The sequence below is a fragment of the Equus caballus genome, chromosome 25, assembly GCF_041296265.1.
Source record: "Equus caballus isolate H_3958 breed thoroughbred chromosome 25, TB-T2T, whole genome shotgun sequence".
In the NCBI taxonomy this organism is placed as follows: Eukaryota; Metazoa; Chordata; class Mammalia; order Perissodactyla; family Equidae; genus Equus; species Equus caballus.
Window position 1 is genome coordinate 14998491 of NC_091708.1, and position 27767 is coordinate 15026257.

General features: G+C 43.4%; 2 protein-coding genes across 13 annotated transcripts in view; one reads left to right on the forward strand and one right to left on the reverse strand.

Moving 5' to 3' along the window:
* INVS (inversin) overlaps positions 1–27767 on the forward strand; it is a 223837-nt gene that overhangs the window by 122608 nt on the left and 73462 nt on the right. For 2 of the 3 annotated variants that reach the window (XM_005605658.4, XM_070250815.1), the window contains 4 exons: positions 6028–6745; positions 14481–14710; positions 15437–15511; positions 18087–19295. In XM_005605658.4, coding sequence (XP_005605715.2) covers positions 6028–6745; positions 14481–14710; positions 15437–15511; positions 18087–18235 — 1172 coding nt within the window. In that variant the 3' untranslated portion in view covers positions 18236–19295. Of the gene's footprint in view, positions 1–6027; positions 6746–14480; positions 14711–15436; positions 15512–18086; positions 19296–27767 lie in introns of those variants that run through there. The other variant, XM_070250816.1, reaches the window with a different exon arrangement.
* TEX10 (testis expressed 10) overlaps positions 19856–27767 on the reverse strand; it is a 56131-nt gene continuing 48219 nt past the window's right edge. For all 10 annotated transcript variants that reach the window (XM_023629751.2, XM_023629747.2, XM_023629748.2 and 7 more), the window contains 3 exons: positions 26645–26826; positions 21256–21466; positions 19856–20077 (listed from right to left, as the gene is read on the reverse strand). In XM_023629751.2, coding sequence (XP_023485519.1) covers positions 19964–20077; positions 21256–21466; positions 26645–26826 — 507 coding nt within the window. In that variant the 3' untranslated portion in view covers positions 19856–19963. The remainder of the gene's footprint in view (positions 20078–21255; positions 21467–26644; positions 26827–27767) is intronic.

Here is a 27767-nt window from a genome sequence, read left to right on the forward strand (position 1 = left end):
GTGAGGAAGATTTGCCTCTGAGCTAACATCCATTACCAGTCTTCCTCTTTTTTTTTTTTTTTTTGGCTTGAGGAAGATTAGCCTTCAGCTAACATCTGTGCCAGGCTTCCTCTATTTTGTATGTGGGATGCCCCCACAGCATGGCTGATGAGTGGAGTAGGTCTGTGCTGAGATTCAAACCTGCGAACCCGGGCCGCCAATGTGGAGTGCACTGAACTTTAACCACTCAGCTGTTGGGCCAGCCCCATCTTTTTTTTTTTTTTATTCAGAAAATTGTGGGCATACTGTTTTGAGATCTTTTTACATTATCTCTTTGTTTTCAACAAAAATGTGTTACATTAAATGCTTAGTATTATATCAGATTATGAATACAGCCCGGTTTGTTTAATCATGCCTGTGTTATGGGACATATAAACTAAATAGTCTTTCATATAAATTTTTGTGTGCATCTCTAATTTTTTTTTTTTTTTTGAGGAAGATTAGCCCTGAGCTAACTACTGCCAATCCTCCTCTTTTTGCTGAGGAAGACTGGCCCTGAGCTAACATCCGTGCCCATCTTCCTCTACTTTCTATGTGGGACACATACCACGGCATGGCTGTTTGCCAAGCAGTGCATGTCCACACTGGGGATCTGAACCTGTGTACCCCGGGCTGCCAAGAAGCGAAACATGCGAACTTAACTGCTGCACCACTGGGCCGGCCCCTCTAATTTTTATGGCTCTTCAAACATGCTGCCAAATTTCATCCCAGGAAGGTTGCAGAAAGTTGTGTCACTCTTTTAAAAGGAAAAAACAAAAAAACTTACTCCAAACATTTAGACAAATAATGGTTTTACTGAGTCCTAGCTAGCAGGATAGAATTTTGTCCTATTTTTGTTTGGCTTTGTGTATTTATTTTCTGGATTGTTCACTGATGTCCTCTGTCCATTTTTATATTGACTTTTCATTTTCTTAATATTTCTAAAAACTCTTTATATAGTAAGGATAGTAACCTTTGTCTATTATATATAACAAATGTCTTTTTTTAGTTTACCTTTTAATTCAGTTTAATTTTTTTCTTTTGAGGTTTGTCTCCTTGTGGTTTTATGCTAAGAAAAGGTTTTTCCCACTTCGAGATCTAATAGGCACATATTTTTTCCAATTTTTACTATCCCATATTTAATTTATTATATAGCGAGGCTGGAATCTAATGATTTCCTTTTAGAGAATACGCAGTCATTCTGGCCGTACACGTGGAGTAACCGGAGCTGCAAGCCTGGCAGTGGCTTCGTGAAGCATGGCCTCTGGAGGTGTGCAGCGCCCCTCTCCGGGGCCCCTCCCCGGGGCTCTGAGCAGCTCCTTGCCTCCTCACAAATTCAGGTGCTCTCTTTATTATATATTTTCATATTTGGGTATATTTTTAGCTTTCTATTCTTTCTCACTGATCTATCTTTAGTAATACCCCATCGCATTACTTTTATCGTTACTAGTTAATAGCATCTAATAATATGTAGCAGTCTCTCCATTATTTTTCTTTTTTCCCCCTTTTAATAGAGTTTGCTTTTTAGAGCAGCTTTAGCTTCACAGCAAAACTGAGCAGAAAGTACAGAGAGTTCCTGTATGCCCCCTGCCCTGCCACGTGCACAGCCTCCCCCATTATCCACGTCCCCCACCAGAGTGGCACGTTTGTTACAACTGATGAACCTTCATGGACCTGTCATTATCACCCAAAGTCCAGAGTTTACGTCAGTGTTCACGCCTGGTGTTGTACATTCTGTGGGTTTTGACAAATGTCTAATGACTTGTATCCACCATTGTAGTATCATACAGAATAGTTTATTCTGTCTCAGGGTTCTCCAGAGAAACAGAACCAATAGGATGTATGTATCTATAAACGAGGAGAGTTGTTATAGAACTTGGCTCACTGGATCGTAGAGGTGGAGTCACACGATCTGCTCTGTGCACCCTGGGAACCAGGAAAGCTGGTGGGCTGATGCAGTGAGTCCGAAGGCTTGGGAACCAGGGGAGCAGATGGTGCAAGTCTGAGTCAAAGGCCTGAGAGTCGGGGGGCTGGTACTGGAGGTCCTGGTCCAAGTCTGAAAGCTTGCGCGCCAAGAGCACCTGTGTCTGAGGGCAGGAGAAGATGGATGGCCCAGCTCAAGCAAAGAGAGCAAGTTCACCCTCTCTCCGCCTTTTTGTTCTGCTTAGGCCTTCAGCAGATTGGATGACGCCCACCTCCATGGGGGGGCACAGTCTTCTTTACTCAGTCTGCGGATTCAAATGTTAGTCTCCTGCAGTCACCCTCACAGACATACCCAGAAATCATGTTTCACTAGCTATCCCAGTCAAGTTGACACATAAAATTAACCATCACATTCCTAAGAATCCTCTGTGCTCTGCCTATGCACCCCTCCCTCCCCGCACTCCTGGCACCCACTGACCCATTAGTAAATGTTAGTGGTTTTCTCTGTAGTCTTGCCTTTTTCCAGAATGTCATATAGTTGGAATCACACAGTATGTAGCCTTTCAGATGGGCTTCTTTCACTTAGTAACAAGCATCAGTGATATTCATACAAGTGAGGTAATGTTTCACTTACGACTACCCTCCATGGCTCGATAGCTCATTTGTTTTTAGCACTCGTTTTGTTTCTAGTTCCTTTCCTTTCAGTTCATTTCTTTTTTTTTTTTTTAAAGATTGGCACCTGAGCTAACAACTCTTGCCAATCTTTCTTTTTTTTCTTGTTTTCTGCTTTTTTCTCCCCAAATCCCCCCAGCACATAGTTGTGTATTTTTTTTTCAGTTGTGGATCCTCCTAGTGGTGGCATGTGGAACGCCACCTCAATGTGGCCTGATGAGTGGTGCCATGTCCGTGCCTAGGATCTGAACCAAGGAAACTCTGGACTGTCGAAGCGGAGTGCACGAACTTAACCACTCAGCCACGAGGCCGGCCCCAAGTTCATTTCTTTTTAGTGATGAATAACATTCCACTGTCTGGATGTGGCACAGTTTTCTTTATCCATTCACCTACTGAAGGACATCTTAGTTGCTTCCAAGTTTTGGCAATTATGGATAAAGCTAAAACATTCATGTGCAGGTTTGGGGGTGGGCATAAGTTTTTAATTCATTTGGGTAAAAACCAAAGAGCACGATTGCTGGGTCATGTGGTAAGAATATGTTTAGTTTTGTGAGAAACTGCCAAACTGTCTTCCAAAGTGGCTGGACCATTTTGCATTCCATGAGCCGTGAACAGAGTTCCTGTCGCTCCCCATCCTCATCAGCATTTGCTGTTGTCAGTTGTTTTGATTTTCACCTTTCTAATATGTGTGTAGTTGTATCTCATTATTGCTTTAATTAATTGGTTTTCAGTTTTTGGTGTATGTGAAACCTTGTGTTGGTTCTGAGCATCAGCTATACAAAAAGGTACACTCGGAGAGGTGTCGCTCCGTCCTCAGCCTGCTGCCACTTCCCATTTCCCTTTTCTTCCTTCCCTTTCCCATCCCCTTAGGTATCCAATCTCTTGTGTCTGGTTTATCCTTTCTCTATTTCTTTTGTACAAATGAGCAGATACAAGTGTATTTTCTTATATCCCCTTCTTTCTCACATGAAGAGCAGCGTAGTTTAGATACTCTTTTGCACTTAAGAATAGTTATTTGAAAGTCTGTTTCTGAAAACACATTGCCTGGATAACCTATGTGTCTGTTTTATTGTCTGTTCTCTCTCTCTCTGAATATTGTCTCCTCATCTCCCTGTATATTTTTGATTGAGTGCTGGACATTGAATATAAAAACTATAGAAGTCACTTGAGGTCTGGGGTGATGTTCCTCCAGAGGGGATTTACATTGGCTTCTGTTAGGCATTTAGGAGTCAGCAACCCAAGATCACTTTAATCCAGTTTCCAGAACTGAGATGATGCAAAGCTGGGCTTCCGTCCCTGCAAGGTCAGTCTGCTACCAGGTCACCTTTTCTCCTAAGAGATAGCCTTCCAGGGTCCCAGTCCAAAAGAATACTTCATGGCAGGATCTCGTCTCCAAGTTTTGACCTTGAAACCTCAGGGGGCTGGTTCCCCTATGGATATGTAGTCCCAAATGTCTTGCTCGTCTCTGTTGGTTACTTGATTCTCCTGGATTTTGGCCCCATATTTTTTTCTGCCTTGTTAGCTCTTCAGTGTCTTCAAACAGGTGGTTTGTAATATTCTGTTCGACTTTTATATTGTCCTGAGTGGTGAGTATGCCTCAATTCTGCCATTACAGAAGCAGAAGTTCCTTCATTGCTTTTTACATTGAGACTAGATTTGTCATTTAAGATGTATTTAGTTCTTTTTCAAATATCTCTCTTTTTGCTTTTTCTTTTCTTTCCTTTTTTTTTTCGCTGAGGAAGATTCACCCTGAGCTAACTTCTGTGCCAGTCTTCCTCTGTTTTGTTTGTGGGTCACCACCACAGCATGGCCACTGATAAGTGGTATAGGTCTGCACCCAGGAATTGAACCCAGGCTACCAAAGCAGAGAACGACAAACTCAACCACCAGTAAAGGCTGGCACCCTTTACTCACATTTTTAATTTCTTTTGTGTTTAATCAATTTGTGTGTGTGCGTGCGCACGCACTGTTCTGTTAGCTGAAGTTTTTGTTGATCTGATCTTTCTATTGTGTCTGTTAACTGTCGCTCATGGTAGATTGTTTTCTCATGAATTTTTTTTTTTTTTTTAAGATTTGCCTTGAGCTAACATCTGTTGCCAATCTTCCCCTTGTTTTTGCTGCTTCTCCCCAAAGCCCTCCAGTACATAGTTGTATATTCTAGTTGCAGGTCCTTCTAGTTGTGCTATGTAGGACGCTGCTTCAGCATGGCCTGATGAGCGGTGCTAGAACCACGCCCAGGATCTGAAACGGCAAAACCTTGGGCTGCCGAAGCGGAGCACGTGAACGTAACCACCTGGCCACGGGGCCAGCCCCTTTCATGCGTTTTTTAATTTTGGATTGTGAAGCCATTTTCGAAAAGACCCCTCTGTGCAGCCTGAGATGAGGACTTGCCACCCTAAAGCAATATTGCGTTTGCTTCTGTGAGGCACCCTGCAATACCACCATCCTGAGACCAGTTTTTATATTCATTTTTCCTGTGAGTTGAGATGAGTTGAGAATAGAGATGAATACCAAACCCATGTGAGGTACCGGATTTTGGTTTCAACTTCTCATGGGAGACTCTTTCCCCCATCCAGAATCTAGACTGAGACGAACTTCCTTGTCAAGCAGATTTTTTATCTGGCCCGTCATTTCCCAAGGGCACACCACCTCGGAGTCCTGGCTTCATGCAGGCTCTTGGTTCCAGTTCACTTCCTCCTGCAAGGCCTCATTTTCTTTTCTTATCTGGACATTAAAACACAGCCAGGGGGCCGGCCCCGTGGCTGAGCGGTTAAGTTCACAGGCTCTGCTTTAGCGGCCCAGGGTTTCACTGGTTCAGATCCTGAGTGTGGACATGGCACTGCTCATCAGGCCATGAGGAAGCAGCATCCTACATGCCACAACTAGAAGGACCCACAACTAAAAATATACAACTATGTACCAGGGGGCTTTGGGAAGAAAGGGGAAAAATAAAATCTTTTTTAAAAACCGAATAAAAACAAAAAAAAACCCACAGCCAGATATTTAATAAGAACAACCATTGCCCACTCCACCACTACCACCCGCCTAGGCAGTCGGTAGATAGTGCACACACTTATTGCTCTGATTTTCCGTTTTCCCTTTGTTTTTGGCCGCCAGGGATTTCCTTTATTTTCTTGAAGACACTATGGTGCTTTTAAAAGGATGTCTATTATATTTTAGTCAGCATTTCTAGGTACTGTAGTGGGAAGGCTTTCAGGTTATCTAACCCACCATCGCTAGACATAGAAGTTGAACAGTTATTTTCTAATCAGAATCCCCACTACATGTGGATGCTAGAGGACAAGCCAGAATATTTTATGTGAACAAATGAGCAGAAGTGCCCTGCAAATAGCAGAACTACTATGCAAGTTTTGGACAATAAGTATTCTTCCCCTTTTTCCTTGTCTCCCTAAGAAACGTCCAGAGAACATTCCAAAGGCCGATCTGCCTGTGTCCACTTCAGCCCCAGTGAAGGCAGCGATGGGAACAGGCGTCCAGGAGTCCCCTCTGTCGAGAGGTCCAGAGGCGAGACAGTTGGCGAGCAGCGGTGTGACAAGGGGAAAGGCTTCTTGAAGCAGCCCTCCTGCCTCAAGGGGGCTGGGCCTGAGGAGAGAGGAGAGGACCCCAGCGGGGCAGCTGCAAGCCTTCCACAGCAGGATGGCCACAGGAAGCCCGTGCAGCGGCACCACCCAGCACCCAAGGCCAAAGGTGCCTCCCAGAAAAGGCACCTTCAGGAGCTCAGAGGGGGAAGGTGCTCCCCAGCTGGCTCTAGCCGGCCTGGCAGTGCCAAGGGGGAGGTGGGCCACGCTGGGCAGAATCCTCTCCCCCATCGGCCACCAAGAAACAAAGTGACACAGGACAAGCCTGCAGGAGGGATCCACTCCGATTCGCCACAGAGCGCAGAGGTGTTGAGGTCAGGAGTCAGGAAGTCGGGGACATCCACCCTGTCTGAGGACGCTCAGATTTCTAAGGAGACTGACCCAGCAGCTGGTCCCCTCTCTGGGCAGAGTGTGAACATGGACCTTCTTCCCATGGAGCTGCGGCTGCAGATAATCCAGAGAGAAAGAAGCAGGAAAGAGCTGTTTCGCAGAAAGAACAAGGCTGCCGCCGTCATCCAGCGGGCCTGGAGAAGGTAGGAAGACGGGCGCCGCAGCTTCTCTGCTGCCATGGTTGCCCTGACACCCCTGTGCTCTCGGATGTTTTCTAGTGAATTCCCTGTGCTGGCGTGACAAGGCCTGCCCATGAAATTCACACGTGTGCAGACCCTAGTAATTTACATCGGGTAAGCTGTTTGGAAGGTGTTTTTGCCAAGAAAGATGGGGAAAATGCCCAGGGTAGCCTGGCGTGATGGAAAACGCCCTCCGTGTGTAACCAGGAGCTGGAGTGTCAGGGGAAGAAGCTCTAACGTGTTATCTGACCTTGGGCAGATCACATGGCCTCCCTGACCCTCAGTTTCCTCATCTGTAAAAGGGAGTTTAGCAATTGCTGCACCCGTCCCATATGTCCGACGTTGTTAGAATGAGATAAGGTGTGCTTTGTAAATTCTAGAGTGTCCACATGTGAGTTACTTTCCTTTTTGTGTCTTTACTCCCCAGGAATTAGTTATACCCTAAATACCTAAACCAGGGCATGGATATAGCAGACTGAGCGACTGAAATTTATTACAAAAACCTATGTGAGCATCTGCCAAGCTCAGAGTGTGGGGTAGGTGCTGGGAGGAGGGTGGAGGCTTCCGGAAGTACTGAGACAAATACCTCTGGGACTAATCGCGGAGGAGCCGAGGAGCCCTTTCCGGCACGTGTGCACGTAGCTCATCACCTCCGTCACGGTGCAGGCCCCGGGGGGGCCTCGATCTAGATTCAGCTACGGTGAGACCAGCGCCCGGGGTAGGGCTGGACCCGTCCTGACAGGTGGGCGTCCTGTGCATCCCCCTCCGCAGAGAGGAAGGGTGACCGGGAGGAAGCAGGCGCAGCTCTGGGGGCGCAGGTGTGCCGCACGCCAACGCCCCGGTCGGAAGATGGAAGGGCCGCAGAGACGCTGACGCTGGCAGAGGGAGAGGAGCCGAGAGGGCCCAGCGAGAGGCCCCGGGGTCGGCTTCCTGCCCGCGCAGCCTCTGCTGAGGTGCGTCCTCATGCCCGTCCAAGCTCTTGGCCATTTTCAGTCGTGTCCTGCCTGACCCCCTTTGCTGTCCCAAGGACACCACGAAGCCGTCATGACAGGATTAGTGTCCCCATTTTTCAGACAAGCCAACGGTGTCAAAGGACGAATGACTTGTCCTGCTGGTGCAGGTCCAGCGCTCGAAGCGCTGCCCGCTTGGGTCTGGGCCCTCCCTGTCGCTCTCGGGTGTCTGCCGTCGGGGTGACCGGGGGCCTCACGCTCTGCCGCAGAGCAGGCCGCAGAAGCAGGGCCCGGCTGGTGCTCGCTCTCGTCCAGGTGAGGGTTATGATTGTTAACACTAGTAGTTGGCATTTATTGGGCACTTGTGCCAGACGCTGTTCTAAGCAGTGTCACACGTATTAACTCAGTGAATCCTCACGGTAACCCCGTGGGGTAGGTCCTCCTCTTACCCCCAGTCCACAGGAGAGGGAACAAGCACAGAGAGGTTGGGCAACCTTCCAAGGCTGCAGAGCTGGTGAGTGCAGCGCTGGCTCTGAGCTGAGACGGTCTGCTCTGAAGCCACAGGTGGGCATGGTCCTGCTCCCCTCCTTGAGGAGTTCCGCCAGGACGTGCACTGGCCGCCATCCCAGACGGACTTTCTGTGAAGTATTTCAGCTGAACCTGGGATCTAAACACGCCAGCGAGATCTACCCCGCCAGGCCCCACAGCTGCTCCCCGGCTGACATGCCTTCCTGTCACACTGTTCTTTGACTCCTTTGAAGCGTCAGAAGCTGACAGGTCCTGTCAGTAAGTGTCCATAGCAGCAAATGAGCCTTCAGTCATTCCCCCAAGAACAGTGGGCTCATAGTCTGTGCGCCCATCTGGGCAGGCAATTACACAGCCCCCTGGCTACACCATTGTGCAATTCTGAGACCCGGGACGTGGCCTCCCGGAGGAGGGCGTCTGGGAAGCTGCACACTGTGGGAAGATGCACGTCTGGTGACAGTGAAAGCACTTTTATTGATTCTGTTATAGCCTCATACATCTTCCATATTACGTAGAGGAGCCGAGAGTCCTGGGATGGTGTGTGGTGTCTGACACCAAACATAAGGAGCACCGAGGGTTGAGGTGGGGAACAGGGCTTGGCCATAAGTCCCCCATAAACGCAGACGTTGAGGAGGGAGACAGGCTGGCAGGGAAATATGCGAGGTTGGGGTGAGCAGGTTGAGCTTTGGGCCCGGAGAAAATGAACCTTAGTCTTAAAGTGTGAGTTTTATTACGAATCAACACTTGCGCCTTTTAAAGATTGAAACTGGATGCTGGACAAGCGAAGCTGGGCTGGACGGTGGCGGTGGCCACGAGCAGCTGCTGTGTAAACATGTCCTTTTTGCCGCAGCCCGTGGAGCCGCCTCCCGCGTGTTCCGAGGTGGACAATCAGGGACAGGCTGGACCGGGAGGAGCCCGGGCCCAGGGCGGCAAGGGACGGCCGGGCAGGGAGGTTCTCAACAGTCCTCCCCGAGAAGGGGAGAATGGAGGCGGTTCCTCTGACCGCCAGGACCGTCGGACACAGACTTAGTCCCCAGCAGAGTTGAGTCGGTGGAAGTGGCGCCCACTGGAAGCGGGTGCAGCTTCAGCCCACGCCTGGGCTGTCCGCGGAGCGGAGGGCGGGAAGGCCCTTGGCATCGCCAACACAAGAAGCTGAACCATGGAGCAGTATGGCCCCGTAACACCAGCTCTTCTCTACACTTGGCTTTTTGGGAATGTGGTACATATTCTAGTAGAGGGATGCCATGGTTTCTCACTCTCCGGGAAAAGAAAGGAAGAATCGTGTAGTTTTGACTGAAAAAGCCTTCAGGCAGAAGCGAGGGGCTGCCCCAAGCACTTCAAGAGCTTGTAGGAGCCTGAGGAAGAAGGTTATTGCCCGTTTGGTGTACGTGAAATCTGGCATGGGGCCTGGTGCTCTCTGCAGCGCCCTGTGGGCTCGCCAGGGGCGGTTCATTAGCCACGGATCAGGAATGCTGGATGCAGCCTTCCTAGGGAGGCTCCGACACAGGGTGTTTAATCAGAAGTTTGGGAGTGCCTGGGGGATAGCCATCAAGTGACGCTACATGTGATGGAGCCATCATCCCCGGGGGCTGGCCTCTCCCACCGCAGGCTCAGCCTCCAGCAGAACAATCTTAGTAAACCACAGCGCTTACCTTTGCCAGCATCCTTAAAAACCTCTGCAGGTCCCTGCCAAGACAGAGGACAGACCAGAGACCTCAGCAGTGTTTGGCTGTGGGACCAGACAGCAAAGTTTGAGTGTCGGTCTCTCCTGGCTCTAGCTGTGGGACCTTCTGCAAGTTACTCAGCCTTCTTTTCCCTCGAGTTTATTGAGACATACTTGACACACGGCACTGTGTAAGTTTAAGATGTAGAGCATAATGATTTGACATACATGTATTGTGAAATGATGGCCACAATAAGTAGTTAACATCCATCATCTCACACAGATTTCAAGAAAGAAAAAAGGAAAAAAGGGGTTTTTTTCCTTGTAATGGAACTCTCAGGATTTACTCTAACAACGTTAATCTACATCATAAAGCAGTGTTAACTTATAGTCGTCATGTTATACATTATATCCTTAGTACTTATAATTGGAAGTTTGTACTTTTTGACCACTTTCATTCAGTTGCCCCCCCACCGACCCCTGCCTCTGATAGCCACAAATCTGATCTCCTTTTCTGAGTTTGTTTTTCTGTTTTTTAAGATTTCACATATAAGTGAGATAATACAGCAAAACAAATGTTTCTCTCTGTCTAATTTATTTTACTTAACATAATGCCCTCAAGCTCCATCCATGCTGTGGCAAATGGCAGGATTTTCTTCTTTCTCGTGGCTGAATAATATTCCATTATGTGTGTGTATATATGGATACAATGTAATATATGTATATATTACAACTTCTGTATCCATTCACCTATTGATGGACACTTAGGTTGTTTCCACGTCCTGGCTGTTGTAAATAATGCTGCTATGAACATGGGGGTGCACATATCTCTTTGAGGTATTGTTTTCATTTCCTTCAGATATATACCCAGAAGTGGAAATGCTGGATCCTAGTTCTATTTTTAATTTTCTGAGGAACCTCCATACTGTTTCTATAGTGGCTGTACCAATTTACAATCCCACCAACAGTGCACAAGGGTTCCTTTTTCTCTACATCCTCGCCAGCATTTGTTGTCTCTTCTCTTTTTGGTGATGGCCATTCTAACAGGTATAAGGTGATATCTCATTTAAATTGATTTGCATTTCCCTGATGATTAGTGATTTTGAGCACCTTTTCGTATGCCTATTGGCCATTCATATACTTTCCTTGAGAAAAAAGTCTATTTAGGTCCTTTGCTCATTTTCTTATTAATTATTTGGTTTTTTGCTATCTAGTTATAGGAATCCTTTATATATTTTTGGATATTAACCCCTTATCAGATATATGATTTGAAAATATTTTTTCCGATTCCATAGGTTGTCTTTTTATTTTGTTGATCATATCTTTTGCTGTGCAGAAACTTTTTAGTTTGACATAGTGTCACTTGCTTTTTATTTTGCTACTTGTGCAGTGGGTGTCATATCCAAAAAATCATTGCCAAGACCCACCTCAAGGAGCTTTTTTCCTATGTTTTCTTCTAGGATTTTTATGGTGTCTGGTCTTACATTTAAGTCTGAAATCCATTTTGAGTTAATTTTTGTGAGTGGTGTAAGATAGGGGTCTAGTTTCATTCTTTTACATGTAAATATCCAATTTTCCCAGCACTTTATTGAGTTTATTGAAGATAGGCTCTATTCTTGGCTCCTTTGTCAAATATTAACTGACCATATATTCATGGGTTTATTTCTGGGCTCTCAATCCTGTTCCATTGGGCTATATGTCTGTTTATAGGCCAGTACCATACCGTTTGATTACTATAGCTTTATAATATAGCTTGAAACTAAGAAGTGTGATGCCTCCCACTTTGTTCTTCTTTCTCAGGATTGCTTTGGCTATTTGGGGGCTTTTGTGGTTCCATATAATTTTAAGATTATTTGTAGTACCTCTGTGAAAAACTTTAAAAAGCCATTGGAATCTTGACAGGGATTGCGTTGCATTTATAGATGGCTTTAGAGAGTATGGGCATCTTAACAATATTAATTCTTGCAGTCTGTGAGCATGGGATACCTTTCCATTTATTTGTTTCTTCTTCAATTTCTTTCATCAGTCTTATAGTTTTCAGTGGAGATTTTTCACGTCTATGGTCAAATTTATTTCTAACTATTTTATTGTTTTTGATGCTATTGTAAATGGGATAATTTTTTTTTTCCAGATAATTTGTTGTTAGTGTATGGAAACACTATTGATTTTTGTTAATTTTGTATCCTGCAACTTTATTGAATTTGTTGATTAGATCTAACCGTTTTTTTGTGGCATCTTTAGGATTTTCTATATATAAAATCACATCATCCGCAAATAGAGACAATTTTACTTCTTCCTTTCCAATTCTGATGCCTTTTATTTCCTTTTCTTGCCTGATTGGTCTGGCTAGAAGTTCCAGTACTATGTTAATAGAAGTGGTGAGAGGAAGCAACCTTGTCTTGTTCCTGATCTTAGAGGAAAAGTTTTCAACCTTTCACCACTGAGTATGATGTTAGCTATGGGCTTATCATATATGGCCTTTATTATGTTGAGATACGTTCCTTCCATACCTAATTTGTGAAGGGTTTTTATCATGAACGGATGTTTAATTTTGTCATATGGCTTTTCTGAGTTTTTTGAGATGATCATATGATTTTTTTTCTTTTATTCTATTAATGTGATACATCACATTGATAAATTTGCATATGTTGAACCATGGTTGCATCCCAGGGATAAACTCCACTTGATCATGGGGAATGATCCTTTTAAGGTGCTGCTAAATTTGGTTTGCTAGTATCTTAATGAGAATTTTTGCATCTATATTCATCAGGCATATTGGCCTGTAGTTTTCTTGTAGCGTCCTTTTCTGGCTTTAATGTCAGGATAATGCTGGCCTCGTGAAGTGAGTTTGAGAGTGTTACCTCTTCTTCAAATTTTTGGAAGAGTTTGAGAATGGCATTAATTCTTTTTTAAACATTTGGTAAAATTTATCAGTGAGGCCGTCTGGTCCTGGGCTTTTCTTCATTTTTTATTACTGATTCAATCTCCTTACTCGTTATTGGTCTGTTCAGATTTTCTGTTTCTTCTTGATTCAGTCTTGGTTGGCTGTGTGTGTGTCTAAGAATTTTCCATTTCTTGTAGGTTGTCCAGTTTGTTGGCATATAGTTGTTCACAGTAGCCTCTTATGGCCCTTTGTATTTTTGTAGTATCAGTTGTAATGTCTTTTTCATTTATAATTTTGTTGATTTAGATCCTCTTTTTTCCCCTAGTTAGTCTAGCTAATGGTTTATCAATTTTGTTTTTAAAGAATCAACTCTTAGTTTTGTTAATCTTTTCTGTTGTTTTCCTGTTCTCTATTTTATTTATTTCTGCTCTAATCTTTACTATTTCCTTCCTTCTGCTAACTTTGGGCTCGGTTTGTTCTTAAGGCATACAGTTAGGTTGTTTGATATCTTGCTTCTTAATGTAGGCTTTTTTGCTATGAACTTCCCTCTTAGAATTGCTTTTGCTGCATCCCACGTCTTGGTATGCTGTGTTTCCACTTTCATTTGTCTCAAAATATTTTTTTTATTTCTCCTTTAATTTCTTCTTTGATCCACTGGTTGTTCAGGAGAGTGTTGTTTAGTTTCCATGTATTCATGAATCTTACAGTTTTCCTTCTGTTACTGATTTCTAGTTTCATACCATTATGGTCAGAGAAGATACTTGGTATGATTTCAGTTTTCTTGAATTTGCTAAGACTTGTTTGTGGCCTAATATATGGTCTATCCTAGAAATGTTCCATATGCACTTGAGAAGAATGTGTCTTCTGCTGTTTTCAGATGGAATGTTCTGTATGTGTCTGTTAGGTCCATTTGGTCTATAGTGTTGTTCAAATCCACTGTTTCCTTATTGATTCTGTCTGGATGATCTATCCATTGTTGAGTGTAGGGTATGGCCATCTTGGTGACATCACCTCTACTCAGCCTTTATCTCAGACTCAGACTCATAACGTTTGCCTCACAGATTTATTTTCAGGTTTAATCATAGGGAAAGTGCCTGGTGTGCAACAGACCCTAAATAAATGTCGGCTCCTTTCACAGTGTGGCTCAGCCGTCCATCCTCCTTCTCTCACCAGATAGACAGTGCTTCACACAAATCTCATTAGTGACTTTCCTGCACAAATACCCACACCTCTGCTCATGCCAATTCTGCCTAGAATGCCCTTCCCTGCCTGGTAAGCTCCTACTCATCCTTTAAAACCCAGCACAAACATCAGCCTTGTAAAAGCCTTACCAAACCACCACAAATTATCAGTCGCCACATGTGTCTCATGCTATGTAGCTCCTCACTCTCACATAGTGCTTCTCACATGGCATTTATTTGTTTACACATTGGCCTGTCCCACCTTGAGGGCAGGGACTCGTCTTATTCCTCGTTCAGGAACTCGTCTTATTCCTCGTTCAGGAAATGTTTGATGGAAAAAGAATTCAACATACTACCACTCAAATTATGAATGGGACCTTGACTGGTCTCCCAAGAGTTCAGCAAATACATTCCTAAAGCTTCTAAGAACCTTAAGGAAATTCAGTTTTCTTAGTACTATGATCTTAAAGCCTCTTCCCTCCTCTGACCCTGCCAGCTACCAGCTCAGGAAGCACCTGTCCCACCTTCTGCATATGAAGCAGCTTGGAGCCGGAGATATGGACAGATGGAACCAAGAGTGCATGGTATTGCTCCTCCAGGTCTGGAGGAAGGAACTGCAAGTAAAACCCCCAAAGATTATCCCAGTAAGCAGGACCACCAAGAGTCCATCCAAGGGCATCTCGGGCACAAAGTCCACCAGGCACTCAGTGCTCAAGCAAATCTATGGTAACTATCCTTCTGGGCACTTTGTAGTTTACAGTTAGCACCCCCAGAGAGTGTCACGTCATAATCTGGAATGGGATTTAATTACATTGGGCAAACATCCATTCAGGTAGGAACTTTATTATACCTCCAGGCACCAAGAGAATCCTCAGCACCACATTTAGTGCCTCCCTCCCAGCCATTCTGGGTCAGAATTGGTTTCATAAGACATTCTGGCATCACAACAAAGAGCTTCTCTGCTGGGCTCCATGACTGAAAGCCTCACCGTCTCTCCAGGCCATTGCTTGGGTCTTCCCCTTACATTGTCCTCTTGGAGGAACCCAGGCACAGACCAACCTTGCCTGCCTCACTTGGACGTTTCCTATGCTACGACAGTGCAGGGTTGTCCATCTGTGGGACTGCCCCAGACCGAGCACCGCAGTAAACACGCGTTTAGCAGATGAACTGCTCCACCTCTGGAAGAGCCCACCCAGAGAAAGGCAGCAGGCAACAAGTCTGGCTGGCTCCCGACAGAAGAAAGTTGAGCTGAGGCACCGTTAGAAACAATCTGTGAACAGGCAGGAAACTCTCAGGAGTTGACCTGGGTCTACATGGTATTTCCATACCATGCCTAATTTATCTTGGCAGACACCTGAAGCCTCAAGCCTTCACCTCAACAAAGAATTCAGAACCTGGTCAGGCCACAGCTCTCAGGGTCAGAGATACATGATTATTGTTGGTTGATTGCAGGTTGTTCTCAAGAAGGGAAAGTACATCATCCCACAAGATCTTCAAAAGCTCATTCTGTGCTGCGTCTCAACTCAGGTAAGGCAAACCACTGCACTGGCAAAAAAAACGTTAGAACAGAGATGGCCAGGGGTTCCCAAAGGTCATTTTGATTTCCACTAGGCATGGGTTTCATCCCCGTTTCATGGAGTTGTTACTGCAGTCAACATCTGTCTCTATAAGGGGCAAGTTATTTTCCAAATAAAAGCTAACATTACCTCCAGTAGAAACTTGTTCACATAAAGGAAGGGGGAAATGAAAATGCTATCGTTCTTCAAAGTAATACCTTGGGAATTCTTGTTTCATTTTGGTTTCACATTAGGATCCTCCAGTTCCTTCCCAAAGATGACAAAAAGTCCTTTACCACAAATTCTGGCTTTTGCCTTTTAGGACCTACTCCATAAAGATGTGTAATATTTAATAGCATGTTCAGCTCAGGCTCAGCTGTGCACATTTTCACTCATCCAAGAGCAGCTCAGGGAACTTTCTTTTCAGCCACAAGACAGGAGTGCTTTACTCAGAGCCCCTTCATTCACACCAGCATTAAATTTGGGTGATAAGTTCAGTGCTGTCAGCAGTTAATGCCAGGTCCAGGGTTGCTCGTGGGTGGCTATGGCAACACGCTCCCTCACCCTCCCTGATCCACAGTCATCCTGCAGGAACAGAGTGCAGCTGGGAAGGTGAACAATGACTGTCAGCACGAACTTTAACATTCATTTACTTTTTGATGGGGGGAAAACCTGGAGGTGGTGGGACGGGGTAATTACTGCCAAATCTTTGATAAGAGTTGGGCACTTCATGTAACACAGCCAAGCTGACCAGGGAGTCGTGGGTGGGGTGGTTAGAAACTTTCAAAAACATCAAGGCCCATAGTTCTATGTTAAAAAAAAAAAATTCTCATTATACTTGAGTGAATTGAAGATGTTTCAAAAACACAACTGTCATATATAACTATCAGAGTAGTACTTAAATAATTAAATAAATTAGATAATCAGAGCATTTTTCACTTAGTCCTGGATTTTTCTCGAGACAATCAGAAATCTTTAAAAGTGAGGGTGTTCAGCAGCATAAAATGAGAACAGAATAAACAAATTCAAAGAAATGCTTAATGGTTTCTTATGATTTCACATGAACAGCTTGTTTGCCTGACACAAATAATTCTGATTGGTTTGAAAATGGACAAGGACTGAAGAGAATCATTTCCTAAGCCTAAACTTGGGGGAACACAATGTTTTATTAGGCCCATCCACCCACATTCACCATGAGTAAGTGAAGGTGGCTAATGGTCAGACAGAGCTGCTAGCTAGTTAGCTGCCTGTATGTTTTATACGGAAAACATGAAATGAGCACGTGGACATAGATACAAGTTTCTGCAATGTGGAATCACAGGTGTCCAAATGAACCAAAAAGGAGAAGTCATTAATTTTGGTCTTCACCTTGCAGATACGTCAGTTCATTTTTTGCTTTGAGAATTCCATGGGGTAAGGATCTTCTCATTTGCTCACTGTTCTGTTTAGCTTTAGGAAGTCTGGCACATGGAAGGCGCTCAAATATTTGATGAGAGCTTCTTGCTCCCAGCCTCCACCTCGGGGGAGACTTCAGTAGTGCCTTTACCTCTTACGAGAGGAGCAAAAATGTACAAGACGATCTTTCAAAGAATTTGATGTATGTAAATAGTCATCTTGAGTGAAAAAAATCCATTCCAATGAATGGAATAACCATGGCTTAAGTGATTGCTAGTAACAGTACCCCCTGGTATGAACACAGGATATTCCTGCCCACCTACAGAAGGATATGCAGGCAACTCAACACTTGATACAGTACAGGCAGCAAAAAACACGCCAGAGTTCCAAACAGTAGTTCACCTTAAAATAACTTTATTGAAGTAACAGTAATAAAACCTGGAGAAAAAAGTAAGACAAGTGTTTGTAAGTTTTTAAGCAACTCACCTTTCATGTTGTGTCTTTGCTCCACAGTCTGGAGCAACACATGGCAGTATGGCCTCAGCAAGGTCTCAACCATTCGGGCCCCAGTGTCCTCATTTGTGAAATGAGAGGGCTGAGTGCACCACTAATGTCTCCCAACTGTGGCATTCTATAAGTTTGTAATTTCAAAGTCATGAAAAGGCCTAAAAAATCCATGTCAAGTTTAATATGCCCATCAGTCTATCATCTGCATAGTTTGCAAAGGAACCTATTTTCTAGAAAGGACTATATGGCCAAGTGTGTGGCACATGGAAAGTTAAGAGATAGGTACGTGTGTATGTAGGTTTGCGCTGTGTTATGTCAGAGAGAGACACCATACCAGTTATTCCAGGCAGACTGAAGACCCAGGTCTCACTTCCAGCTCCTCAAGCAGCCCCCCCGCCCCCAAGTCAAGGTTCTTCCTTGAAGAGATGTCATGTATCTCTGAGATGATGGAAAATGCAAGGCTGATACGTCATCCAGTTGCTACAATAAACTGCCCATCACTTTATTTAGCCCCACAGATAGTCCAAACCTAAACCCTTTTTTCTCACCACCAATGAACTCTTCCCTTCAGCCAACATCGTGAACATCAATCTGGTATTTGCTTTTAATAACCTGAATATCAATCTGGTATTTGTTTTTAACAGTGAGCAACTTGCAGTACATACACCTCTCTGAGAACAGTGGAAGATCAAAGAATTTTTCTTACAACCTGCAATCAGCTATTCAATCAAAAAACAAAACAAAAGCTTCGACCGCCTGCGGAGGAAGACTGTGTCCAGGGGCGCTGGAATAGCTAGTGCAGAGTGCTAATTCTCCGCTCATTATCTCCGACATCTTGGGAAAACGTTAATACCCATGCCTGCAGCCTTACTGGCCTGAAAACGTGTTAACAACTGAAAGAGAATGTCAGAATATTTTCTTTCTGCTCTCACACAGCACTGTTTTGTAAATTCTCTTAGCCTGAGCTCAAGGACCAGGGGAAACTATGCCTGTGCAAAACTGCCCAGCTGTCTGCCTTCACCTCAGTCACGACGGCTGGAAAGAAGAATTTATAATTAACGGTAAAGTCTAAGTAACACTAAGAACATAGGTGCTAAAGAGGCTGCTGGGTTGGGATTTCGGCCAGCCAGCTGCTGCTGGCCTGGTGTTTTGGTTCCAGTGAAGAACTGGAATCAGATGAGGAGGAGCCTGTCCTACAGTAGCTGCCTTGTTTCACTACTTTTCTGGAATCTAATGCAACAAACTTCCTTAGAGATACCGCATCCTGTTATTCCAACATTATTAGTTTTAAATTTTAGACCAGAATCATAATCCAGCCTTTGCTTTTAGAAACTGCAAGACCATAAGAGGTATACTGTTGATTCCTTACATTTACAGTTCCCATGTTGGCCTCTGAAGGCCACAGGTTGCTGCCTCGTCCTCTCAGAATGGTGTTCTCGTCGCTGAGCACCAGCAGCAGTATTGGGCACTAAGGAATCAGTCGGGCAGGTTTACAGACCAGACCATTCATGCACAAGGTTCCAGTCCAGGCCTTAACGTTCCACTTATATTTTCTGTCTGACCTGCAGAGGTGAGCAATCTTGTCAAAATGCCATCCCCCTATTGGCAGGAGAAACTGTGCTACCTGTAAACATTCTAGCTCTCTAAGAATGCCTGGTTTAAATTAAAATCCAGTGGTTGTCGGCTTCTTCACACTTTTAAGGGCAAAGCTGTAGGAAAGAATGCAGACAGGAGGCATAAAGAGTTACACATCAGGCTCACAAATATTCCTAGGACTGCTTCTATTTTCTTCAGATTACTGCCACCCTGTCCTGACAGAAATAGGAAACAGCAATAAAGTGTTAACTTAATTATCTTGATTGTTAGTTTGCTAATTATTTCATAATTATGAAAATATCATATAAATCACTATATATAGTTGGCAATTTTTAAAGAACTATAACGGCTCCTTAGTAGAACTCATTTGACAGCAGAGTTACCTAGATCAGACAAGCGCTGTTAGGTAAAGGAAAGTCCCAAACAAGCGCGGACTGTCTGCAGCTCCTGCCCCTGCCCGGAGGCTGGAACACCTCCGTGAACAACAGAGCTCCAGCCGCAGTGAGAAGCTGAATGTCATGATGGAGAAGGGAACAGCTCCCAAACAAAACAAAAGAAAAAACTGGTTTCTGCTGCTGTCTGCACGACCTGGAGCTGAGAACAAAGAATGAGGTTTGCCGAGATGGGATCACAACGCGTCAGCTAATTTCTTAGTAAATAACAGAAGATACCATATCATCAATCTGTATTTTGTAAATATTCAGTTACTATGAAATACAAAATACTCTACCACCTGTAACCAGGCACCACATGCGAGGCCAGGAAGCCAGGCTGCGTTATTTTCCTACCTTAGTGCAAAGGAAGGTTCACAAACAACTTCTTTAAAAGTTGAGCTTTAATGACAAACATTTAGTACATCAGTCTCTCTTCAAAATTAGATAGATGTGGATAAACAACTTCCGACAGGAGGCGCCACGGTGCTACTTCAATACACCGCGCTCAAGGCGCTGGGCCCCTGGGGGTGCCCGGTGACGCACACGCTGAAGCAATAGTGTAAGTCTGAGAGCCACTGCTCCTGAATGCCCCCGCTCTTCAGCGTCTGCAGAGAAAACAACAGCAATGTGACAACTGCACCCGAACCGCTGTGCTCCTCACCGTATTCTTCACACCCAAACGAACAGTATCCTCATCTGTAAGTCACCACAGGAAATCTTACTGGAAAAGGGGACCTATTAACTGGGCATTACCACAGGCAGCGAAAATTCCTAGTTACGACCTCAAGTACAAGTACTACCGGTTTCTCGTTTGGTCTGTGCCCTCCCATACATGCTAGAGACTAATGAAATTTCACCATCAACAATCCTACACTCCAGACTCCCCCCCCCTTGGCATTCTAGTCTCTCGCTCTCTGCACTCAAATCAACTGAGAACACTTCCACAGAGCCGCCTGCCAAGTCCTGTCATTCTCTTCCTTATGGAGGTGAGCTGATTCTCTAACCTCAGAATAATCCAAATTCTTGACTTTTCTTCCCTTCTACTATTTCTGAATTATTATTATATATACCAATTAATAAACCCCCCCAATCAAATACCTATACAAAAAACCCTCTAACTCTCCCAAACCAAAAACACCAAAAGGAATCCTAGATAACAGAGCTGCCTCCACAACACAGAGAACCAAGCTCCAGACAAAGCTGAAGCTGTGACTTCCTTCTTCCAACTTCTTCTTACTCTCCGGTGAACTAAGTGACTAGAGATTGGCCTAAAATTTATTACTGCCAAATAATTTCCCTAATGACAGCTAGCATTTGGTGAGCACTTAATAAATGTTAGCTATACTAAAAACATTATTTGGATTATCTCATTTAACGGTCACCAAAACCCAAGGAAATTTCTATTATTTCCATTTCTACAGCTAGGAAAGGCAGCTTAAGTAGGTTTTTAAAAAACCTTGCCAAACTATCACAGTTAATCAAGTCTGTACCAGAAGCCAGGCAGGAATAACTCTGATGCCTGTACCTTTCCCAACGAGCTGCCTGCCACCTTAATTCAGTTTCAGTATTTTAAGGCTTTTCTTAGATTCTTAGATCAAAGACATTGCCCTGGCTAAGTGACAGGTACTAGACTGCAGGGGAAGTCCTGGGAAGTCACCATACTGAGCTTAATTCCAGGAATCAGGAAATGCACAGAAAGCCTGGCTCCCCGAGAGCACCCCCATGCCTTATCCATGAATCCTCTCTAGTACTGACAGTACAGAGCCTCGTCCATGCTTCTTACCATGATATTCTTGATGACCTGCTGCACCAGGACGGCGTTGGCCAACATGTGAGTCCTGAGGGGTGCGTGCTGAAGCAGCAGGCGAAGCAGCTGGCCCACAACAGGGAGCTCCTCAGGCCCAGCTCTGTTCACCCGCAGGCTGTGCAGCATCAACCTGAGGACTCGAGGCAGGAGAGCCAGGACGGAGACACAGACCCCCCAGAGCTTGTCCCTAGAATAAGAGAGACAGAAATGCATCAGTGAGCCAACACACACAGGGGGAAAAGTGCCCTTTCCACACTTCCCAAAACTGAAAATGTCCTTTTAAGAAACACGGTGTTCTGATTAAAACCCCATAACCCAAAAATAAGATAAAAATAAGAACCGGGTTTCATCAGAGCTAAATAAGCAAATTCAGTGAAGAATTAGCTGCTCCTCGCTATTTAAAGGGTTCCAGGAAGCCTAGCAACCAGCACTGTCCCAGGCTTAACATTCAAGACATTCTTGAAGCCCTAGTGATCATGTATAACAGAGAACTAGCCAGAGAACAGAATGAACACGCATCCTGTTACCTAGCACTGAACCTTATTCAACTGTCTTACATAACACCAAAAAGGAAAAGAGTATCCCACTAGGAAAAAGGGAAGAAAAGAACCTCATAAAGGTCTAAAGTAGCTTCACCTAGGACCTGAATTCTGAGCCTCTTTAATGTTTTAGAACAGGGCAGATTTACAGAGAAGATGGACTCAAAGGAACCAAAAAGGATTCAGAAAGTAGCAAGTAAGGGGACTACTGCTACACTACTAGTCACAGAAGGCCAGAGACAATAAAGCCAAATTTCACTCAACATCATTCTCTTGGTGTCTTTATAGAGCAGGAACAAAACTGCTTTATGACAGAGGTGAGGCGACTGGTAGCTACACTAACCACATTCTAGAACAGTGTTAATAGAGCAATATCTGTTTAGAGGAAGAGGCCACTGGCTGCTAATGGCTCTGACCTTAGTCTGTCACAGTTTCTGTACCAGGACTGTGTAATCCTGCCAGGCCCCCAATCTTTCTAAGAGAACCTGACTACTTCCAGATGTAGAAGGAGCGGCCCGTTCACCGTCTGACCAGCCTCCTCAACTTCACATACAGCAATTGCATCAAAGGTGGACACTGAATCCATTCTAAGCCAACTAGATCCTCTTCTTTGAAGAGACTTTATTCAGCCTGTTGACTCACGCAAAGCCAGGCTAGGATAGCCATGTGCAAGGAAAAAAGAGAAAGCCAAGACCGTAGACATTGCTAATAAGGAGGCAAAGGCTCACAGATAGCCTATACAATCCAGAAGAAAAACAAAAAAATACAGAAAGCTACTTTGCTTCCTGCTGGGTTTCAAACTCCTACTGCTACAATACCTAGCCCTTGGGTTTTATAAGCTACTCCTGTAAAGGTGCAATATATTCATTTTCTACTTTAACTTGACTGGATTTCAAATAATTGCTGATCAACACTGTGCTAAAAGGACTTATGGATTCTACATCACACCAAATAGAAGTCCAGTGAATAGATGAGTAAAGTTCAGGATTCCACCTTCACACACCACAATTAAAGAAAGCTGTCAAGCCAAAGAGAAATACAAGAGACCTGGGTACCACAAGTGATGGGAGAAAGAGCATATGAACAGCCATTCTTAGGGTTTTCTAAGAGTTGTCACGTACAAGAATAATTTTGTTCATTCTATAAAGTGTTCAAAGGACATAACTGGGACCAACGAAGCTGAGGTTTCAGTTCGAGATAAAGCAGTGGTTCTAAAGCACGCTACAGAAACTGAAGGAAGTTCAACATCTTGCATACAATTGTCAGTTCAGCTAACTCTGTAAACTTCTGATATATTCCGATCAGATAATACCAACCTCGCCTTCTACTCCAAACACAGAGAAATACAGATAAAATAATTTTTAAAAAGATACAGAGCCAAGGTCAAAAGCCAGAGTGGGTGAAACCTCTAGGTGCCAGAAACAGACAGAACTCATATAAAGATTCCCAACACGCGTAGAGAACTGGATGTAGGATTTTAGGACTGGGTTTTCATGAGCTAACAGTGTTAGAAGCTGAGGCTTCAGGCCCCAGGTGTGGGAGAGAGGAAGCTAGAACTGGGCTCCCTGCATAGAGCTGGAAGCCAGGAAAATGCAAATGTGACCTCGCTGTCCCATAGCGAGGTCTACACAGAACTCTCATAAAAGATGCACTCAAGAGTACAGGTACACAGCCCAAAACACGAGTCTCTTCAACCCCGTGAATGACAATCTCCTGAGTTCCACCTGCTCCCCAAAATAAGGGAGAACTCCTACACCAGAGAAAAAAGGAACGTGCAGAACAAACTGACAGGAGCTTTAAAGCAACACCATAAATCGAGAACAAGGAAGAATGACAAAGAGCCAAATAAAAACGCAAAATAGATCAAAGAAAACAAAATAACTGATAAAAACTTAATAGAAGGGTTAAATAAGAGAATTAGTAAAGTGGAAGATGTTAAAAGATAGAGGACAGAATGAGAAGCTCCCTGTTTAAAAAGTTTTTATTATTGTTTTTTAATTATTATTTTTTTTTGAGGAAGATTAGCCCTGAGCTAACATCTGCTGCCAATCCTCCTCTTTTTGCTGAAGAAGACTGGCCCTGAGTAGCATCCATACCCATCTTCCTCTACTTTATATGTGGGATGCCTGCCACAGCATGGCTTGACAAGCAGTGCACAGGTATGCACTTGGGATCTGAACCGGCGATCCCTGGGCTGCCGAAGTGGAACGTGTGAACTTAACCGCTGGGCCACTGGGCCAGCCCCTAAAAAGAGTTTTTAAAAGGAGAGAATAGAAACGATGGTGGAGGTAATAGAAATAATAACAGTACTTCCCAGACCTGAAGAAAGACAGTGAGTCTTTAGGGTAAAGGAGCACACTAGTCTCAAGCAGGACAAATAACAACAAACCTACACTAACACATCCCAACCTAAAACACAACAAAGATAAAGAAACAGTAGAACCTTAGAAAAGAATAGATTACTACCTACAAACCAAGAGGGCTCAAACAGTAGATTTTTCATTACTGACAATGAGTCCAGAAGACAAGAGGAGAGTTCAAAGTACAGTGGCCACAGTTTTAAAGACTCAAATTGGTCAAGCCCGATTTTTTGGCCAGCACTTGTGAAATCAGAGCTTCCCAGTCAATCAACTGGCACTCTCATTATTTGTAATCTTACAGACACCTTCTCCAGGGGGTAGGAATAGCCCCAAAGGGAAATTTAAGCATCTAAGACTCTGGCTGCCAACACTTCATTGTGACTAAGTAATGTCATTCTGAGAGATGCATAGGATCCTGGTAATATCAACCTTTCCACTACCCAGTATAAAACACTTTTAAAACCAGACATTTTAGGGGGGCCAGCCCCGTAGCAGAGTGGTTAACTTCGTGCGCTCCGCTTCAGTGGCCCAAAGTTTCGCCGGTTCAAATCCTGGGCGGGGACATGGCACCACTCATCAAGCCACGCTGAGGTGGCATCCCACATGCCACAACTAGAAGGACCCACAACCAAAAATACACAACTATGTACCGGGGAGCTTTGGGGAGAAAAAGGAAAAATAAAATCTTTTAAAAAAAACTAGACATTTTAAACAGGCAAAAACTATTACACACATTGAATTTTGTCCAGTCCAGCCACATAAAGTCAAGGCAGGAGGTTCCACTATAAGAAACTACAAGAGATCTTTGAAACTTCTCATCAAAGTGTTTAATAAAAGGGCTATATTTCAAGTGACAGGAAATGACCAACAGCAATATACACATTTCACAAATGGGAATGCTTATTATAAAATTTTTAGAACCCTGAGAAGTTCCTTGCTATTTATAAAGCCTTTTCTTGATCTATCAGACCCAAAGTTCGATGATGTAAAAGAAAAATGCCATCAAATCTGTTTATATGTAAATTTTATAGCATTTTTACAGTGAAATCTACAAAATTTTAGATATATACACACACACAAACACACATAGCAGAAAAAATCCAAATGTCTGTTGACAGTAAAATGGATATGTTATGGTACCTTCATATAACAGAACACTATAGAGCAAGGGCCCTGTACCACAGCCAGTGCAGCTCACAGCCTGTATTTGTAAATAAAGTTTTATTGGAGCACAGCCACACCCATTCATTTACATGTTATCTGTTGCTGCTTTCACACCACCAGAGCAGTGCTCAGTAGCTCTGACAAGAGACTTTATGGCCCAAAATACCTAAAATATTTACTATCCGACTCTTTAGAGAAAGAAGTTTGCTGACCCCCCACCCCAGTATAAAGAAACAAAAATGAATGTAACATATTTTTGAATCAACATGAACGACTCTCACAGTCATGAGAATCAAATCACAAAAAATGCATATGATTCCTTTTATATAAAATTCTTAAAATATGCAAAAGCAAAAATGATACTGTTTACAAGTACACATAAAATTTTTTAATAAAAAGGCAAGGAAGCAATTAACTTCCTTCCAGTGATCTCTGGGGGATATAGAAGAGAAACGTAACTACGGATGGTCAAGGAGAGTGTGTGTGCTGACAATGTTCTATTTATTTCTGAAACTGGAGGTTGATTAAATGGATGTTCAGTTTATACTTACTCTTTAAACTACATAAATGTTTTATACAATCATATGTATGATATATTTTTACGACAGTAAAAGTTCAAAAAAGACTAGAAAGGCAAACATCAAAATCTTTACAGGTGATTGAATGATTTTTATTTTTTTATATTTACTCATCTGTTAGATTTTTCAAAAACCTTCTGCAATGAATTGTAACAGGCATATCAATAAGAACATAAGCATGAGAATATTTTTTAAAATTAAAGTAAAATCTTCCAAAGTATCTAGAAGCTTTAGTCTGAGTATTATATAGGAGCAGAAACACTGACTAATTAAAAACACTAGCATCTTAGAAAAATTTCCTTAAATCCAAGAATATAAAAATTTCACTCTGCTAGTTCTAATGAAGCCGAAAACAAAACACAAAGGCTTGTACTAATAAGCCCATCCTTCTAAAGGCAGAACTTTTTCTTGCTAGACCTACAGCCATGTTAATAAGGAAAGCTCTTGAGAAACTTTATAACGCCATCTAACTTTTCAAATTTGTAGCTTTAAGGAAAAAACAAAAACTAAGAATTCTCACAACACAAAGGGGATTCATGAAAGAACAAAGAAAAAGCCAACTAGATTTATACAAACTGTGAAAGAGAATTTAAGATGTTGCCAAAATCTAATTCTCTTTCATGCTCTTATTTTTTAAAATTTATTGATTGATAATTGACTGGGGGAGAGGGGAGTGGAACAGGTAGGGGAAAAAATTATAGCTGAAGAACACAAAAACTATTACCTCTTTCTTAGATGTTCTGCTTCTCCTTTCTCTAAAGTGAGCAGAAAATAAAGAAGACTGTAGCAACAAGAAGCCAGAAAGGGCAGCAGAGTCTCGCTCAGTACACACGTATGATCCAGGAGCTTACAGATAACACCCAAGACACAGCCAGCTGTGCTATCAGGAATTACAGTCAGCCCAACCTAGGTAGAGAAAAATGAGATTAATGACCTCTTCACAGCACACCCTCTCCCCACGATAAAACCAAACCCCATTACCTGGAGACTATCTAATACATGCCACCTGCCACATCTTAAGATCCTGTTTTCCTTTGAGAATTTAATTCCTACATTAAATGACTTTGAAAAGATGCAAGCTCAAGAAGTACTATTAACCCAATCCATTGCCTCCCCTTCAAGACCAAGTCTTCTAAAATTTTCTAGATGTTACAATTTCTACTGGTCAGAAATACCATTATTTAAAAGTATTCTTTCGTGCATCCAAAGAAAATCTTGATAAAAAAAAAAATCACACATATCATATGATATTTAGATAATTCAGACTAGAAAACTCTAATATCTGGCACCTCCCCCATCCCTGGTAATTAAACGTACAAATCAGAGTTCATTTTACAATTAGCCTTCCCCTGCCCTTTGATTAGCTGGTCATTCAGACATGACTAAAGAAAATGCCTGTACTGGAGTCAGTAAGATATTACTATACTTGACACTTGACTGCTTCACTGCCCCCAAACCCAGATAAGGACATCATGGCATGCTAATTCATCTGGACTATACAATATAAACTGTCTTTAAGGTGGCCTCTAACCTGTAACTGTATGTAAGCATGGTTTAAATCTCCTGGAAACTACTGCTGAGTAATCCTAAAAAAAACCTGCAGGCAGTGAGGTCTTAACCTTTCCATCAGCCTGTCTGAAAATAGTGGCCAAGACAGACTGGCCTGTTGCTATTTTACTAGAATAATGAATGTAGTCAAAGGAGGGCACAGATTTCTGGAGTGCAGGTTAAAAAAAAGTGGGGATCTTTGGAGACACACGGGCTAAGGATTGGAAGTTTGAGAGCAGGGAGAAAAGAGCACTGGGAATTCAAAGCAGTACTCTTCCAACTTAAGGAAAATAATATTT